The following is a 17918-nucleotide window of genomic DNA, read 5'->3' on the forward strand; positions in this document are numbered from 1 at the left end:
ACGTATCACACAGCCCTTCTTTCTTTTTCAGCCATAAGTACTTGCAAGTTGCCCACCACTGCTAGTGCTAATAATGACCCAAAAGGATCCTGTGTGTTTCCTTGTGAGACAACATTCCATTAGGGTTTTCCTCTTAGTTTCACTTGCTATAGTCCAGTGTATTTCATGTGAATAATGAAACCCACACCTTCTAACTTTCCTTTGAAATACTCTGAAACCATCAGAATCTAGAAATTTATTTTTGTGAGGCTTTATTCCCCCTGCCTTTTAGGTAAGATTTTGAGCTTCATCTGCCAATGACCCAGTGGACATTCCTGAAGAGAAATGCCACTCTCGAGGGCATATTTTTAGTGTGTGATACACAGGCTTTATAGTTCTTACCAAATAAAGATGGGTTCTCAAGGTAGAACAGCATAGTGAAACAAGAGCTAGCACAGACCATGAAGGTCACTTACTACAGCCTCTTCGTCCCCAGAGGCAGAGATGAGGACTCAAAGAGACGAGGCCTTCCCACGGGACAGGATTCACATGGCTTTGAACTAGGTTTCAAAGCTTTGGTAGCCCACGGGCCTGTTCCTCATTCTTGGATTCTACACTACTTTTAATCCTTTTGATTTGCCTGGTGTGGAAATTATTTGTAATGTTCACTAATATTCCCTTTGGAGAACAAAGGACATTGGGTGTGACTTTGTAGTTTGTTTGGACCAGTGAAATGTGAGCAGAAGTGAAGTGCTTCCCTTCTACTCTGTGGACCAGGATGTGCTTCACCATGTTCCCTGTCCGTTGTCATGGTAATAGACCACACACTAGATAATAGAGGTTCCACTAACTGAGGAGAATAAGGAGCTGAGTAAGGACAATGAAGGGCAGAGTTCCAGGTGATTCACAAAGGACATGAGTGAAAAATAATCTTTCCCAGTTTTAAGCCGCTGAGATGTGCAATTTGTTAGTGTGAAGCCACCTAGCCCTACCAGGTAAGACTGAGTAATGTCTCATTCCCATGGTGCATTTCTGTGCCTGAAGATGTAAGAGAGCCCAGAATGCAGAAAATCAGAATACAACTCCATAAAACATTCCAAATTCCGTACTTCATAACCATTCTTTCTTCTTGGCTTATATTAGGGATGGGGGATGTAGCTTATTACAAAGAATGAGTATTTGGTGGCTTCTCAATTTTGGAACCATTCTGCAGGTGAGTGCCTGGTGGAAGTTCCCTCTAGTCCTATAGTTAAGAACATAATGAGTTAGATTATTTTGGTAAGTTCAGTGCATTATGACCTCAAATGCATCACCCTGTGCTTACACACCATTACATGGGCAGCCATCTTTGGTTTCATTGGAAGCTTCTTAATCTAGATAATTCTCAGCACTTTACAAGATTTCTAACTTTATAGTACCCACAATGGCAAGCTGATGCTTTAAAAAAAAAAAAAAACTCGTATCATTGGGCATTTCACATTCATAGTGAAAAAAATGAGTGGGCAGGCTTCATGGAGTAAGAGGGTGTGTATGACCTTGGGTAAGTGACCTAACCTCTCTGGGCCTCAGTTTCCTCCTCTAGGTGACAGAGATATTGGGAGTTCTTGTCCCCCAACCCATGTTACTATGGGAATAGTCATATACATCCTCTCTGGTTCATTAAAAATCAAAGTCTCCACTATATCTGACCCATGGAAGTCAAGAGAGAAAGCTTAACTCAGTTCTTTTTCTTCCCTAGAAGAGTGAACTTAGGAGCTTTTTAATCTACCACATAGTGGTTCTCTGGGAAGGATGTAAAACTATGGTCCTGCCTCCCTTACAAAGGTTTTAGCACATGTGGAAACACAAACAGATGGATAGGAAAGTAGGGTATGGTTAACAGTTCAGGAGATTTTTCCAACTCCCCTGCTGAGGGCATAGAGCCAGTTGGGGAAATCCTTAAAGGGCTAGACTCGTTTATACCTTTTTCCATCTTAAACACTTGGACTTTTTCAGGTCTATAACAAAGCTCCCAAAAATGATAAAGCTTAAAGGAGAATTGCGAACTGCCAAGGAACTGAAAAATGAGGTAAGGCTCCCAACATCCTACATATGTGAAGGTGAGCCTTTGTTGAAGGGGATTTCCCTTAAGCCCCATATGCCTACAGTTTCCAGGTATAAGCATCATAAAATACCATGGGCAGAGCAGATATCAGGGCACAGATTTAAGAGCCCAGATTCAAGCCTCAGCAGCTCTGGGTCCACATCCAACAGCAGAATGGCCATGTTGCCCACTCTCTCTGAGCCTCCTTCACCTCACCTTAGACATATAGGAGATGAGCACATATTTTAAATGATTGCTAGGTAGATTATCAGGTGCTAGGTGCAAGAAGATTTTCTATTGTTGCCAGCATATTTTTAAAAATCTGGTAGGATCTATAAATTGGAGTTTTCTGCTCTGTATAATAAAGAACTGACCAACTTCTATGTATATAGTCCTTCATCGTTCCATAAGCGGTAGGAAAAGGTCCATTGGGATAAGTGTAGAGATGCTCACGTGGCTTCTATGCCAAGAAGTAAGCCGCTTCTAAAACATACATCTCCGCTGCTTTCCTGCTAGATTACTGCTGTCATATGGGACTCACTGCTAGTTCTACTGGGAACAAGGCTCTCGTATAACTTTTCTCGGCTTTTTTTTTTTTTTTCACTTAACATATGTCTTTGGAATACCTTCAGTGTGCCAGGCATTGTTCTAGGAGCTGGAGGTTCAAAAGGTGAAATAGAGACCCCTGTTCTTGTGGAACCTGCCCTAACAGAACGATCCCTCAGGGCATGATAGCCCAAAGTAAGAGGGAACCACTGAAGTGCTAACAAAAAGCAGCTGCGCTCCACAGGTGGCCAATATCTGCCATATCCCACGTGTGTCTTAAAGTACCTGCTTGCCCAGTGTGCCAGTGTCACTGGATTTATAATAGTAATGCATCCATAGTCTTTGCTGTGTGAGTAGAGCAGTTTCTAAAATCTGTGCTCACAAGGCATAACTTTGAATGACTGTCCGTTAATTCCCATCAAAAGTAATGCAAACACTGCAGTGTTTCTATGGAAGTCAACTTCAGACTTCAGGAGTCCCCAGTCAGCAGCATGAGGGCTAGTGTTTGGAATTGCTGTCAGTAACTGTAAGCTCGATCACAAGTAAAATACAAAAATTCCTGCAGCAACATTAGTTTTTAAGGCTTCCCGATTTTGTAAAAATCTTGTTACATTTATCTATTTATAGGGGCAAGATGGAGGCCAGAAAACAGCTTTCCACCATGTTGGGTCCCTGATCTCAAACTCAGCTCACGAGGCTCGGCAGCCAGTGTCGTGACCTCACCAGTCCCCAGTTTTCTGCTTTTTTCCATCTTAAATACTTGGACTTGTGTTGAGAGTGTAACTCTAGCCATAATCTGGTATCTGCCCAGTGCCTGTGGCATTGGCGAAGGTTAAAAGTAGTTGTCTATTATTATTTGTTGAAGATTTATCTTCATCCTCGGACAGATATTTTCCCAGAGACAGTTGTGTTGCCATTTGACTCCAAAGTTACCTGAGAAACTACAACTCTGATTTTCCCAAGCCTTCTTGTCCAAGTCCCCAAAGCCTGACAGTGCCACCGTTTTGAATATTAGATGTTCTCAACCCTTTAGCTGCTGCTGAGTCATAAGCTCTCCCTGGGAATAAACAGGAAACTTAAAACTCAGAGCAAAGTGTCTTCCCACCTTGAAAGATATGTTTAAGAAGGCAGAAGGCCCACTTCACCAATGCAGATCCACTCTCACTAAATAGCTTATTTCCCAATAATTACCATGATCATGGAAGTAACTGCAGTATTAACACTCACTATTTTGCCTATAGATTTGGTAGCTTGCCCAATATCATGTGCTTCTGGGAAGAGTGGCCAGGTTCAAATCTTATATCAATAAAACTGGGTATCCAAGTCCACAGCTTATCAAAATGAAACAAACTCTAGCACTGGCTCGCTATGTCAGCCATCACTACCAACTCTCAGATCCAGGACAGTATCATACTGTGTCCCAACGTCAACATTCCAACTCTTGGTTCATCTCCTACCCCTAGTACTGGTTACAGAGCTATGACTGATGAGATGTCAGATTAAATCTATACCTAATGCATATTGATACTCTGAAGGCATCTGCCTGGAATTCATTCTCCATAAAGTACATAGGATTATAAATAGGTCACAGCTAATGTCTTGAGCGAGGTATTAGAAAGAAATTAGATTTACTTGGGCCCCAGGAAAACTTCACCTTTCCTGAGTTTCTCAGCACAGCCCCTTCTTAGAGCTAACTGCATTAAAAGTAGATGCTGAGGAGAATCTCACGGTACTAAGTGCGCCTTCACTCTTTCTTGGATACCTCTAAACTGCAATGATTTGCTGTTTAGGAGTGAATGGTTACATTTCTGCTTTAGAGGCAAATTTCATCTGACATGTAGCAAAACACATTTGTTATTTAACTGGCTTAGGGAACCTTCAAAGGAAGATGATTTCTCCAGACCTCTTGTTTTATGAATGGAGACATTTCCTTAGAGACTCCAAGCTGTTCCTAAATATACAAATTAAGTGACGTTGAAGGCCCAGCCCTGAAGTAGTAAAGACTGGGGTTCCATTAGGCTTTCTGCTCAACGGGGAGCCCAACCTGAGCAGAGAGGATATTTCACTAGCTTGACAGGGTTGCGTTCAAATGTTAACTTGGGAAAACTCAAGTTCTGTCTCACTGGCTTTGTATTCATGAGCCCCCAGTGGGCTTGGCCTCTTTCAGAGCATCCCCACCGAATGTGATCCTCACCTTAAAACAAGGTCAGCATCTAGACAGGCATGCATAACATCCTCAGACTCTTCTGTAGGGCAAGCGTGGAGTTGTCACCTTCCTCACAGATGATACAAATGATTCTGTAGCCAGAGACGAGGGGGTCCTGAGCATCCAACTCTCCTGTGAGGGCCCACACTATCCCTTGTACCACAGCCATGAGAAAGACATCAAACGTATTAGGATGAAGCCACTGCTCCCTATTGGGATCATGGATTTTGTTTTCAAGTTAGAAAGCAGTGACTATATGTCAATTTTTTAAGCCACTCTACACATAGTCTCTTAAGAGAGTCCCTGGTAATTGTCTTAATGGTAATTACATGCTTGGGGCAGTTGACATCCACTGTTATTTTTCTGAAAGTGAGGAGTGAGGGATGGGAGCTAGAAAGGAGGAGGGAGAGTTTTGAGATAATGAAATCCTTTTAATGACAGAGCCATGCCGTTAACCTAATTAAACTGTAAAGTGGGAGAGAAAAAAAAACTGCAGGTACTAAATGGAAGTGAAGAAGTGAATCAGCTGAGACAGCAGTGCTTCTGGGAACCTTCTGGATTCCGGGCACTCTGACATTGTGGTTCCGGGTCTCACACTGTCCTCTGGCCCACCTTGGCCATAGTCAAAGGTCTCCTAAAGAGATGTCCACTACTGCCTGACTCACTATGTCCATCTCAGCTCTCCCGTTCCCATGGGAATATGTGTTATGTAGTTTCTGCATTTCAGAAGGCAAGTCAGCGTGATCGGGTGATGGGACCCTCTCACTCCACAGTCAAGAAGAACATCGGCTCCTGGCTCTCCTAACCGAGGCTTTGGGGAGGTAGCTAACATCCCTCCCCATTACTGTGTGTCCTTCCCTGAATTTCTCTTAAAACGGGTTGTTCTAAGGCCGCTGAGGTCACTTCACCTATAACAACCGAAAGCTGGAAGCGCTTGGCAGCCCACATCCCGTGGTGCAGTCTTTGGCCACTACATCCCTGGTGTGCAGCTGGACGGCTCGGCTTTCATTCCCACTAAGCAAGATCGACTCTGAGATGTAACTACAGCCTGCGGTCTCCTGCAGGATCACCCAGAGAGCTTTGCGTGAACAGAACCTCGCCCCCTTGCTGCTTTATGTGGGAGAGTTTTTCTCTTCTTCCTTCTTTCTTCGTGAATGTGACAAAAGAGCAGCACGGTGATAGGGATGAAGTCGCGCAGAGGTTCATGGGATGCTTCCTGCTAAATTCCGCTCACATTATCACCACCCACACTGGAAAGTGGTACCATGAAGTGTTGGAGAGCCCACCCATCTGCCATCGTTTTGTGTCCAACTCCCTCCCCACCCAAGTCATTACGCTCTACACAGTTTGTTTTGATCTCAGTCGCTACTTTCCATTCCAACCTAGCAACAATTAGCTAACCCTTCTACCTCCTAATCAAAGACAGGATCCTACTGATCAGGCCAGGGCTTTCTCTTTTGCTCCCATTTGGTGAAACCCTGTAAAGAAAATCACTAGGTTTATAGGCAAGAGGGGATTGTTTAATGGATAGAGAGAAAGTTAAGAGACTTCAGAATCCCTCGTCAACTCTATCACTAATTCACTGTAGTCTTGACAAGTTCATTTGACATCTCGATATGTTTATTTCATCAGTGGCAGAACCATTAATATTTATAGACAGTTCTCTGGGTGCCTGGAATCATTCTAGGCACTGACTTCCTCTTGAAAAACAGGGGGATTGTCTGATGCACCAGCAGCAGCGTGGCGAAGATTAATTAATATAAATAAGTAATTGTCTGAATAATGCAGGGCACTCAGACACCTCACAAATGGATCCTGTGTAAATGTTACCCAAGATGAGTAATAACAGCAGAGGCTCAATGAACAAATTTCCCGCAGATTCAGCGCCCTGTCAACCCATTAAGTGAAGGAAAGCACGCATTTTCCTTCATCATTCCTAATTGATGCTTTTGTTTTTCTGGCTTCCTAGGCCGGGGAGAGAGACAGAGAAGTGAACAGCCTGAACAGCAAGCTCTTGAACCTGCAACTCGACATCAAGAATCTCCACGATGTCTGCAAGAGACAGGGGAAGACCTTGAAAGAGAACCAGCTGTGTGTGGAGGAAGCCATCATGAGTAACAGCCACGTAAGGCACCGGGCAGTGCTGCCTGCCTCTGCTCCCTTGACCGCTGTGGTCACTCGGTGACAGAGCTGCATTTACCTCTCATACTCTGACACCAAAGAAGTTACTCCTATCTTTGGGATTTCTTTCGGTCTAGCTATCTCCAACATTATTGAGATATTGAGAATTATCTTTTTCTTTATCTGGAGTTAGCTGGTCCTGGAAATACTAGATCACAGTGATATAAGGATGGGCCTTAGACAAACTCCCAAGTTAGCCATGGCAATGAGAGCCACTGCGCCTGCTCGGAGGCATCTCTGTGCAAGAATATGACAGACACTCTTAAAGCCACCCCTTCCCCTTCCAGCCAGGGAGCTGTTCTTTTGAAGGCTGGAATCCAGTCATTCGATAGGCTAAAGTGCCAGAGAGTCCTCCACCAATAACAGATAGGGAGAAGATGGGTCAAATAGCCACACTCCTTGCCCCTTAGTCCAGATTATTTGCTCAAGGCTGGCTCTTTGCTCTCTCCCAGAATTTCTCAATGGGCCTAAGCCCAGTGGACCAGTCATCACCAGCTTCATCTGCTTTTCACTCTTCCCTCTCTCAGTCCCCAACTTGTCTGAGTTTCCCCTTACCACCTCCCCGTACACCACATGGCACTCAGTGCCTTGTTACAGGACCTGATTTCACAGCGCAGGCAAGTCATTCGGCAGTCCTACTTGGCTGTGGAAAGGGCAGACTGACCTCACAGCATGGCTGTCCCTCGCAAAACTGACTTCGGATTGACACTATCCTATCTATGGGTCTTGGCAGTTCACCAACTGAGCAATTTCCCTTCAACCTCAGGTTCTCTTTCTCTTAGGAACTCTAAACCTGACGTGTGTAAACCAGTCCTTTAAATTTATTGATGCAAATTGGGGAAGTGGATGGAATGGCTGTTTGTTGGGAATCCCTCACTGCAGTCATGTTTTCTGTTTATAAACTGAGTGCCGTGTAAACATAAAGTCGTTGGTGGTTGCACAGGTCCTTGCTGAATTCCTGGGTTAGACCCTCAGCTGCTGTGTAGGTGCCACATGTTTCTGGTGCCCAAGGACCTGGTCTGTCTTCACTGTCCGTTAGCATGTTCCCAGGACTCGCCGTTTGCCAATATAAACCACATACTGTTCTCTGCAGCTGCCTAAAGGTGCTACCAACGGAGCAGTTCCCCTATGTCTTACTGACCTTGCCACTCTTTCCTCAGGAAGAAACAAAGAGGGAAAAAAAACCACTGGTTTTCCTAAATCAATCTCAAGAAGATGATCATAATTTCTTTCTTTCTAAATATTAACATTTTAGGATATTTCCACTATGGCTATCATGAGTTTACTTAACGCCCCAGTCAGAGAAAGCCATGCGGTTTATAAATGTATCTGGCAACTTAGAAGGAGAACGGCATTAAATTGCATTTTATTATTCTAATTGCCCAGAAGAAGGTCTAACAGCTTGAGACAAGCTTTAAAACAAGCTCTTTTTTTTTCCCCTAGCACTTAGCACAAAATTTAAATTGCAGACTATGCATACAAATACACAATTACACTCAGACCTACACTCATCTCCTCAAAACCCCTTTAAGACCTGCCTTCCACAGGAAATGTACTGTGTTGACAAAGGAGAAACACCAGGCTTTCTGGAATTTTCGCTACTACTGAGGAGGAGCTGGGGAAAGAGGCAGGCGGTCATGACTGAGGACCACATTTAAGAGAGAAAAGCAAAATATTATATCAGATGTTATGCATAACGAAAGAAACAGAAGGAGAGAGGTGGGTGGTGGAAGAGAAAGTGCACAGCCCTGCAAATCAAAAACTATAGACTCCAAAACCCAGGAACAAGCAGAGACTGTGATAAAGACAATGAGGTTCTGGGGAGATGACTCCGCCATTAAGAGCAGACTGCCCTTGCAGAAGGCCCAAGACCTGAGTTGATTCCCAGTGCTGGGCAGCACACGACCTCTCAGAACTCCAGCTCCGGGGTCCCTGACGCCCTCTTCTGAGCTCCACATATATTGCATTCATCTGCACAAACCCACACTCAGACACCCACACCCACACATTTACAAAAGTACAATTTAAAATAACATTTGTAAGATAAAGGATTACTTAAGTAGGGTGCCCAGGGTGCAGAACTTCTGGGTGCTTGCCTGACCACCTCCTTCAACTTGTACCTTTACCCCCCTCACTTTAGCCAACGAGTGACAAAGTGAAAGGAGAAAAAGAACAACAGACATATTAAAATAACACTATGGGTATTGTGGTACACAGCTGAAATCCCAGAGCCAGGAAACTTGAGGCAGGGGCATTACCAGACTCAGACCATCCTGGCCTACATAGCAAGTTCTAGGCTACCCTGAGTTACACAGCAAGACACATCTCTAAAAACAAGCAAGAAGCTGGAAATATGGCTCAGTAGGCTAAGTGCGTGTTACACAAGCCTGAGGGCCTGAGTCTGAATCCTCAGAATTCCTATAAAAAAGAGTGGCATATAAAAAGCTGTAGCCTATAACCTCAGCACTAGGGCCGCCTGAGCCTTGCTAGCCTGGCAGTCAAGCTGAATAGGAAAGATACCTGTTAGGGAAAGCCTAGTCCTCCAAAAATAAGGCAGACAGCAATTGAGGAAGATGTCTGACATCAATGCCTAACCACCACACAAATGCACATAGGCATGCATACTTGGAAACGTACACACACACACAGCTGAAAAAGAAAAGCCTTAATAGCCATTTACCAGGTTTTATTCATTGGTGGGGACATAGCGAGCATACCCATGTACTGGGATTCTTATTGTTGCACTAATTTTGGAGATGTATGGAGGGCACTATATTTAGTATAAAATATATAAAACAAATGTTGTCCTTTCAAGCAAAGATAATAAGTTGACTATCTACAAATCAGTAAAACCGTGGTGAACATTATCATAAGGCATCATTTTAAACCGTTGGTAATGAAAGCAATTTTAATGATTTTGCTAAATGCAAGGTGAGGTCCTGAATTGGATCCTAGAACAGAAAATAAAAACTAATGGGAATATATGTAAAACTCAAAAAACAGTATCTAGTGTCATTCCTGATAACCCACCAGCATTAATTTCTTGGTTTGATTGTCCTATTTTTGAATTTGCCTGTGAACAGAAAAATCATTCCAGGTAGATTTTTTTAATGGGCCCCATGTAGACTGTCTAAACCACAAACATTCATTTTAATGAAATGCCTGTTGCTGAGCATGCCGCTCTTCTGCATTCAACACGAAAAGTGCACGTAGTTTATAGATGACATAAGAAGTAACAGACGAGCCTCTCTAGTGATGGAGGTTAGCCTGGCGCTCCATGGAACTATCTCACTCAACACCTCAAAGACAGGGGGAGAAGTTCACAACAATGACTCGGAAGAAGACAGAGAAGATCCATGTTCTTAAATGGATAAAAGAAACCATCAGGGACACAGCTCTCGGAACAATGCCAACCTTTGACAGCAGAACGTACAAGCCTGAAGAGGGAATAAATGGTTAAAAGGTATTCTGAAAAGCCAGCTCTAGGCAAATCAGCAGGGCCTGATGCCATTCTTCCAAGAGTGCTTAAGGAATTGGCAGGTGTTATTACATAGCTGCTAGTGATTATTTTTGAGAGCTCAAGAGGATAAAGAAAGTCCCTGTAGACTGAAAAAGGGTAAATGAAGTGCTCATCTTTTTTTAAAAGGGAAAAAGGACAATCCTGGTAATTATAGACTTGTCAGCTTCACTTCAATATCAGGGAAAATATAGAACTTAACATCAATCAATTAGCATCAACTTTAAAAGCACAAAGTATTGGGTGGAAACCAATGTGACTTTTCAAAAAAATGAATCACGCCAGGCCAATTAATTTCCTTCTGTGATCAAGTAGCCTCATAGGCAAGGTGGGAGCAATAGCTATAATCTCTTTGACCACAGTGGGGCTGAAAGGTTGACTAAATATGGGAATGGGTTCCTACGGGCAGCCAGAGATCTCAGGTGGCTGATAGCAGGGCAGAAACCTAGCTGAGAAATCTGGTAGACCAGATGGCCTCCAGGATCACATCCCACACTGAGAAGTCACCTAGAGTGCTGGTATTATTTCTATAAGAGCACTTCTAATCTACTTGGGTTTTTTTCTTCCAGATTCCAAATTAAAAGCCAAGGAAGAATATTTGTATATCTTCACTAGGGGGAAAAAAAACACTTTAATGGAAGGTAGACTGGGCCTAGGAGATGGCCAATGAGTAAAATGCAAGCATGAAGGCCTGAATTCACATCCCAGGACCCAGGTTAAAGCTGGGTGCAGTGACACACATCTGTGAGCCTAGCACTGGGGGTCAGGCACAGGAGGAGGGGGTGTTGGGGGAAATGGCAAATTCCTAAAGCTCAGAGCTAGTTTAGTGGAAACAGTAAGCTCCAGATCCAGTAAGAGACCTTGTTTCTAAAAATTGAGGAAGACAACTGATGTCAACCTCTGACCCCACATGTATGCACACCCCCATGTACACACACAAACATATGTGAACACACATGATATAGAAACAGTAGGCCCGGGAGGTGGTGATGCACGCCTTTAATCCCAGCACTTGGGAGCCAGAGGCAGGTGGATCACTGTATATTCGAGGCCAGCCTGGTCTACAAAGTGAGTCCAGGACAGCCAAGGCTACACAGAGAAACCCTGTCTCAAAAAAAAAAAAAAAAGAAAAAGAAAAGAAAAGAAAGAGTAGTGGTGAGTTTCTGAATCTGTCTTTTGGCACACATATAAGTAAGATATGAATTTAACCTATCATGCATGATTTACATTTATCAAGAGTTAAGAAAAGAGCTGAAGAGATGGCTCAGCAGTTAAGAGCACTGGCTGCTCTTCCAGAGGTCCTGAGTTCAAGTCCCAGCAACCACATGGTGGCTCACAACCATCTATAGTAGAATCTGATGCCCTCTTCTAGTGTGCATGAAGACAGAAAACCCACATACATAAAATAAATAAATCTCTTTTTAAAAGTTAAGAAAAATAAACTTTTAAATATATAAGGAGAAATAAGTAGAAATTTAATAGGTCTGAACTATTTAGACATTTCTCATAGTCTTTACATTTTGGTTTCTCCGAACCCATAGATATCTATACTATGCAAATGTATAAAAGTCCCATCTTATGAAGTCCCAATTTCTCTGAGGATTTAAACAGTTCTTGGACCTTCCTAATCAGCTACATCCGTCCAGATGTTATCTCTGTTACATACAGCAAGAGTTCAAAACACCCCCATTATATGGCTGCCCCGTTGTGTTACCCCAAACTAAAGTAAAATCCAGAACTATTCCACATGACCTGTGAGGAAGAGACATGATTTGTAGTTCATTAATATTGCTGCCAGGGTGTGGGGCTTCATACACAGCATGCAGGAAAAGGCATTCTATACCCACAGGAGGCCAACGAGTGACTCTGAATTTTCCTGGCATCCCCAGGTACAGGGAGGAAAAGCCTGAAAGACAGTTTTGCTTCTTTCAAACACAGAGTGTTTTTCTCATTCGTTTGGACAGTGAAAAGTGGAGACATAAGAAAAGGGAAGTGCGATGAAGGAGTATACACGAGGAGGCGGTAGCTGGGTTTCAGCTGGGGCCTCCGTGTCCAGTGGCGGAGAGGCAGATGCAAATCCTGATACACAGTGGATCCAAAGTCTTAAACCCTCTGCAATCCATCTGCCTTCAAAAAAGTTGAGAAAGAAAGAGAGAGAGAGAGAGAGAGAGAGAGAGAGAGAGAGAGAGAGAGAGAGGAGAGAGGGAGGAAGAAGGAGGAGGAGGAGAGAGAGAAGTGATTTGAGCAAAAGTAATAGGAGACTTAGGGGTCTTTTCTTCACTGAAACAAGTCCCTCAAATCAACCCTAACCCAAAATGTTTACACCTCCCTTTAGCTAAGTATTAAGCTATAATAGCTTTGTTTCCTTTATAGCTCCTACTAGTCCCCTTATCTGTATAGACAAGTGGATTTGAGCTCTTGGAGACTTCTCTGTATACACATTTATGTGCCTGTGTGTGAGGGGGAAGGGGGAGGGGGAGAGAGAGAGAGACAGAGAGAGATAGAGACAGAGACAGAAAGAGAGAGAGAGAGAGAGAGAGAGAGAGAGAGAGAGAGAGAGAGAGAGAGAGAAGAAGAAGAAGAAGAAGAAGGAGGAGGAGGAGGAGGAGAGAGGAGAGCAGAGAAAGGAGAAAGGGATGGAGGACACACACACACACACACAGACATTCTCATGCATGTACATGCATGCCCAAACCTCACTTACAGATGAGTTGTGAGGACAGCAACATCTTTGGCCTGGGAAGACTGAAAGTGCACATATGCATACATAGACAATTACAGCAACATGCTATGAATGCACATTTCATCTTCACTTGGCTAGAAGTCTCATCACCTCCCCTGTAGCTGCATTCATGGGTTTCTTGGTCCAAACATTCAACTTGTCTGTGCTGAACATTTCTGTTGCTGATGCTGGTAGTTGCCCGCTTCTTGTCCATCTTCTCAATTCTGAGGCATGCGGGTGAGAGAGGCTTTGCACAGGCAGCATCTGTCTTTCTGGTTCTGAGCTGGGCCGAGTTTTTACCTTATCTCTGCTCTCACCAGCCTTTTCACTTAGGCTTTCTTTCTGTAGGGTCTCAACTAAGTTTCATTCAAACTCCACCTCTCCCATGACTCAGGCTCCCCTGTTAAAAGCACTCTGTCTTGGGTGGCCATGATTCCTGCACAGGCTAACTGTAACTCAGCAGTGAATTCTGGAGGCTCAGTTTTCAGGGTAGGTCTAGAACCCAACAGCTTCTCATAACTTTACTGCTGTGATCTTATCCCACACCCCCTCTCCTCTCTCTCTGTCTCTCTGTCTCTCTGTCTGTCTGTCTCTCTCTCTCCTCCCCCCCCCCTTGCCTGGCTTCATCAAACAGCCGCCTCCTGTGTGCTTGCTCTGCTCCTGCCTTCTAGTTGACCTTCAGTAGAACTTGTCACATGTCCTTCATAAACTCTATGATAGAGTGTCTAACTCCCTTCACAGTACTTTCCAGTGGGTTGTCATCTCTTGAACGAAGCAAAGGACTTCCTGATGGCCTCCTTACCTTACAGGGCCTGGTGTCTTTTTCTTTTTCTTTTCACCTTATCTGGCATCACTTCTCTGCCTTTACTTTCTCTGCTTCAGCTGAGCAGTAGCTGGAGCGTCTCCAGGGATCTCAAATACCACTAGGCAGATTTGCACCTTTTCCTCTCTAGACTTGCTATCATCTGTCTCTGGGACATCCTTACTGCTTGGTTCCTTTGCACTCCTTCCCATCCGGACACAACCCACCCTCTCTATGAGCGTCCCATAAGGGCTTTTATTCTGAAATGATAAACTACTCCACCCTGCCTGCCTCATCCTCCTGTCTGCTTTGTTTTGCTCTTTGTGCTTTTGTGCACAAAGCACTCTACTCTTATCTCCTTTGTCTCTGTGTCTGTCTTTCTCTCATCTCTCCCAGTCTCTCGGTTTCTCATGTGTGTGTATGTATATGTATGTGTTATCCATGTGTGTGTGCATGCAGAATACACATGTGCATATATCTACATACATGTAGGGACCACATGAGATATCTTCTACTATTCCTTTATCCCTTGAGTCAGGGCCTTCACTGAATCCAGAGGCCACTGACTGGCTAGACTGGCTGGCCAGCGAGTTTGAGCACCTGCCTATCGCCACCTGTCTCAACTCTCTCCCACATATCCAGTGCTCTCACTATGGACCCTGATGACAACGCTTGACTTTTATGTGGCTTCCGGGGGCTTGGCCAGAGCACTTCACTAACTGAGCCCTCTCCACAGCCCACTCATAATTCTATAACTATAATGCAATGCTCAAACTGCATATTTAACAATGGCAGGGATTTTATCATTTAGAAATTATTAAACTTCAATAAAATGATAGAAATGTTCATTCTTTAATGCCTTGAGTAAGTCCAAGAGACTGAAAAAAAGTATAGTTACTGTCATGGCTCTTGGTTCTGGGAGGAACCTGAAGGTAAAACCCTGTTGGTGAGCACACCACAGTGCTACATGGGGGAAGTAAGTGAGGGCCACCAGCTCTTTTTCCCTCCTCTGAGTCAGTCTTTCTCCCTACAAAGTCCAAGGCAGGCTTGGAAATCATTATGGAGAGGAAGCTGCAGCTTAGAATGACACCACAGATCTGCCCCCAGTGCTGTGTGACTCTAGCCTTGGACCAGGCTCATGCTCAGTGCACATGCACAGTGGTTTCTGTTAAGGTCCTGTACACCAGTCTGGCTGCCTCCCTTTACAAGGCACAAGCTACACATAAAGAAACATATCTGAACATAGGAAGACAGCCCAGCATCGCCCTAGGCTGCATGCGGATTTCTGCTTACTACTGCCTTGCCCATCAGCCCTCGCCAGTTTATTCGATTAGCAAGTGGTTTTTAAGATCCTAGTGCTGAAAATACCACATACTTTCGAACACAGGAATTGGAGGAACTGAGATGATCTGGAAGCCTTCTGAGAACTGTCTGGCAGAGCAACACTGGAAGGTCACCATGTGAGCTGCCAAAGGAGAAGTGATCAGTAATGCTACAAAGCTCCCAAAAGCCTACAAACCACAACAACTGCCAGCCCAGCAAGGTCTCTTCAATGGTGCAGTGGTGGCACTGTTATCTTGTAGGTAGCCAACAGCTGTCTAGTTGAACCTCAGCTCACTCAGTGGGAGGAAATCTCATGCCTGGTACTGCCGACCTTGCCAACCACCTGTGACTAGATGTCATAGACCCTAGAGAAGAGCCTTCTACTGCCATTTTCTATGCCAATATCATGTCTAGCTGTATTCTAAATACTTATCCCTCTGCCCACAGACCAGAGTGGAGCTCATCCCTCATCAGAGAAGCTTCTTTTTCCAGCCGATAGTAACTATTACAGAGATCCACGACTTGGCAAACTACAGAAAACAAAGGGCCCTAGTCCTGGACCAGGGCTGAATTTGAACCAAAAAGGACCTGCCCTAATTTCTATGACACAGACTGTAGGGTGCCCAACTCCAAGTGTTAGGTATCTATAGTACAATCCCTACTCCTACACAGAAGAGTGGGTAGAAAGACGGGAAGAGACAGGTGACCAGGACAAGACCAGGAAGCTGCACCTGTGAGTCCTCAACAGTATGGCTGCTTGAGCAAGACCTGTAGAGTGACAGCACCAGTCGACATGCCAACACGGATGAGGGAAATTTCACAACCCCCTCTCCTAAAGGATTGCTACAGGCAATCAAGGGCTGCTGAGGAGGAGGAGGAGGAGGAAGAAGAGTGTCAACTATCTCTGTAGTCAAGACCCCTGACAAGTTGTACAATCTCACATACTCAGCCCTAAACACTTACAAGCAATGCTAAATGGATTCAGTAGGTCAAATGGATAGGAAGGTAGGTAGATGATAGATAGATAGATAGATAGATAATAGATATAGAGTTAATAATATCTAAAGAATAACACATCATGAATTTGAGAGGGAATAGGGACGCATGGGAAAAGCTATAAGGGAAGATAATGGGGTGGAAATGATGAAAATACAGTATTCATATACGAAAAAGTAAAAATAAAAAAGAAAATGTTCTGAAATATGTCTGAATGCTGTTTTGTTAAATGAATTCTATTAGTGTGACCAAGGCCATCAGGTCAAGTTCTAGAGTCAACAAAATTTCTTAGGCCAGCCTTTCATTCCTTTTATCCAAATACATGGCTAAGAATAAATCTCTAATTTATACCCTGTAGAAACAGACAAGTCATTACTCTGTGAGAATTTATAATACAAGCAGAATGTATTATACACAGAAATAAGTGCAGGCAAAATAAGAAACACCACATCCAGGGATTTGCCAGGTAGGTCTACAATCCTGATGCAAGGGCAGGTTAGCAAACCCAGCAAGAAGAGAGGGCTGTGAACAGAACGTTGAAGAATGAGTGGAGAGATGGAAGCTAAGGTCCGCCAGCCACCAGGCTGCCTGTTTACCCACCTCTCCTTCACAAGTCATTGTCACAGTCGATGAGGATAAAAAAATATATATAAAGAGAGAGAGGGGCACCAATGCAAAACTTGAATTTTCCTGGGAAAAAAGTAAATCAGGAAGTGTCCTGCTTGCAGAGAGTTTGGAATAGAGGATGTGCTTAGTGAAGGATCCAGAAGCCATTCAGGAAGACTGTGTAGTGGGGGGAGGGGTGCACGTGCATGCACATACACATGTGTACACCCATGCACACACACATGCACACACACACACACACACACACACCGTCTACCACATCACAGCTTTCTTCAGAAGAGACAGTAGGTGCTCCAATGTGAGCACTGTCTCTGCCTTTCGCCCTCCAGCACTTCAGAAGCCCCAGAACCCAGCATTTCCAGTGCTCAGTTACTTGAGTATTTATAGTAACTAAATTCAGCTCAAGAACCATTGATGAAAGCTGAACCATTGATGAAAGCTGTACTTCCTCCCAGGTCAAGCTTGCCATCTTTATATGTGTTGGTAATATATATGCACAGCATTGACTACATCTCTCTGTCCTTTCTATGTATGGTTGTTTTCCTTCTGGATTGGGGGTGCAGGGCAGTGAGATGGCTCCGTGAGTAAAGAGGTTTGCCACCACTCTTGATAACCTGAGTCACCAAGACTCACATGGTAGATGGAGGAAAATCAACTCTCCAAAGTTGCCCTCTGACCTCCACATACAGACCATGGTAGGCGCATACCCACCCACCCGCACAAATGCATAACTGAAATTTTCCAATTTTTAAAAGAACCATCTTTTCTTCTTTAGATTCCTTCTTGCAGAGGAGGAATAGGAGGTGACATGGTGCTTCAGGAATGCAGTGAAATGCCTAGAAATTTCTCTCTGGGGGTGAAAACATCAAAGGGTGGAAGGCTGGGTAGAAATGATTGAACTAATGCAAAAACAAACAAACAAACAAAATACAAAGA

The 17918-nt window shown here is 44.0% G+C and overlaps 1 protein-coding gene across 1 annotated transcript in view; it reads left to right on the forward strand.

Annotated features, from left to right (window-relative positions):
• The first annotated feature begins 1979 nt into the window (after positions 1-1979).
• Pmfbp1 (polyamine modulated factor 1 binding protein 1) overlaps positions 1980-17918 on the forward strand; it is a 40652-nt gene continuing 24713 nt past the window's right edge. The window contains exons 1-2 of the mRNA XM_051168893.1: positions 1980-2047; positions 6784-6939. Coding sequence (XP_051024850.1) covers positions 1997-2047; positions 6784-6939 — 207 coding nt within the window. The 5' untranslated portion in view covers positions 1980-1996. The remainder of the gene's footprint in view (positions 2048-6783; positions 6940-17918) is intronic.

This window comes from Acomys russatus, chromosome 26 (assembly GCF_903995435.1).
Source record: "Acomys russatus chromosome 26, mAcoRus1.1, whole genome shotgun sequence".
In the NCBI taxonomy this organism is placed as follows: Eukaryota; Metazoa; Chordata; class Mammalia; order Rodentia; family Muridae; genus Acomys; species Acomys russatus.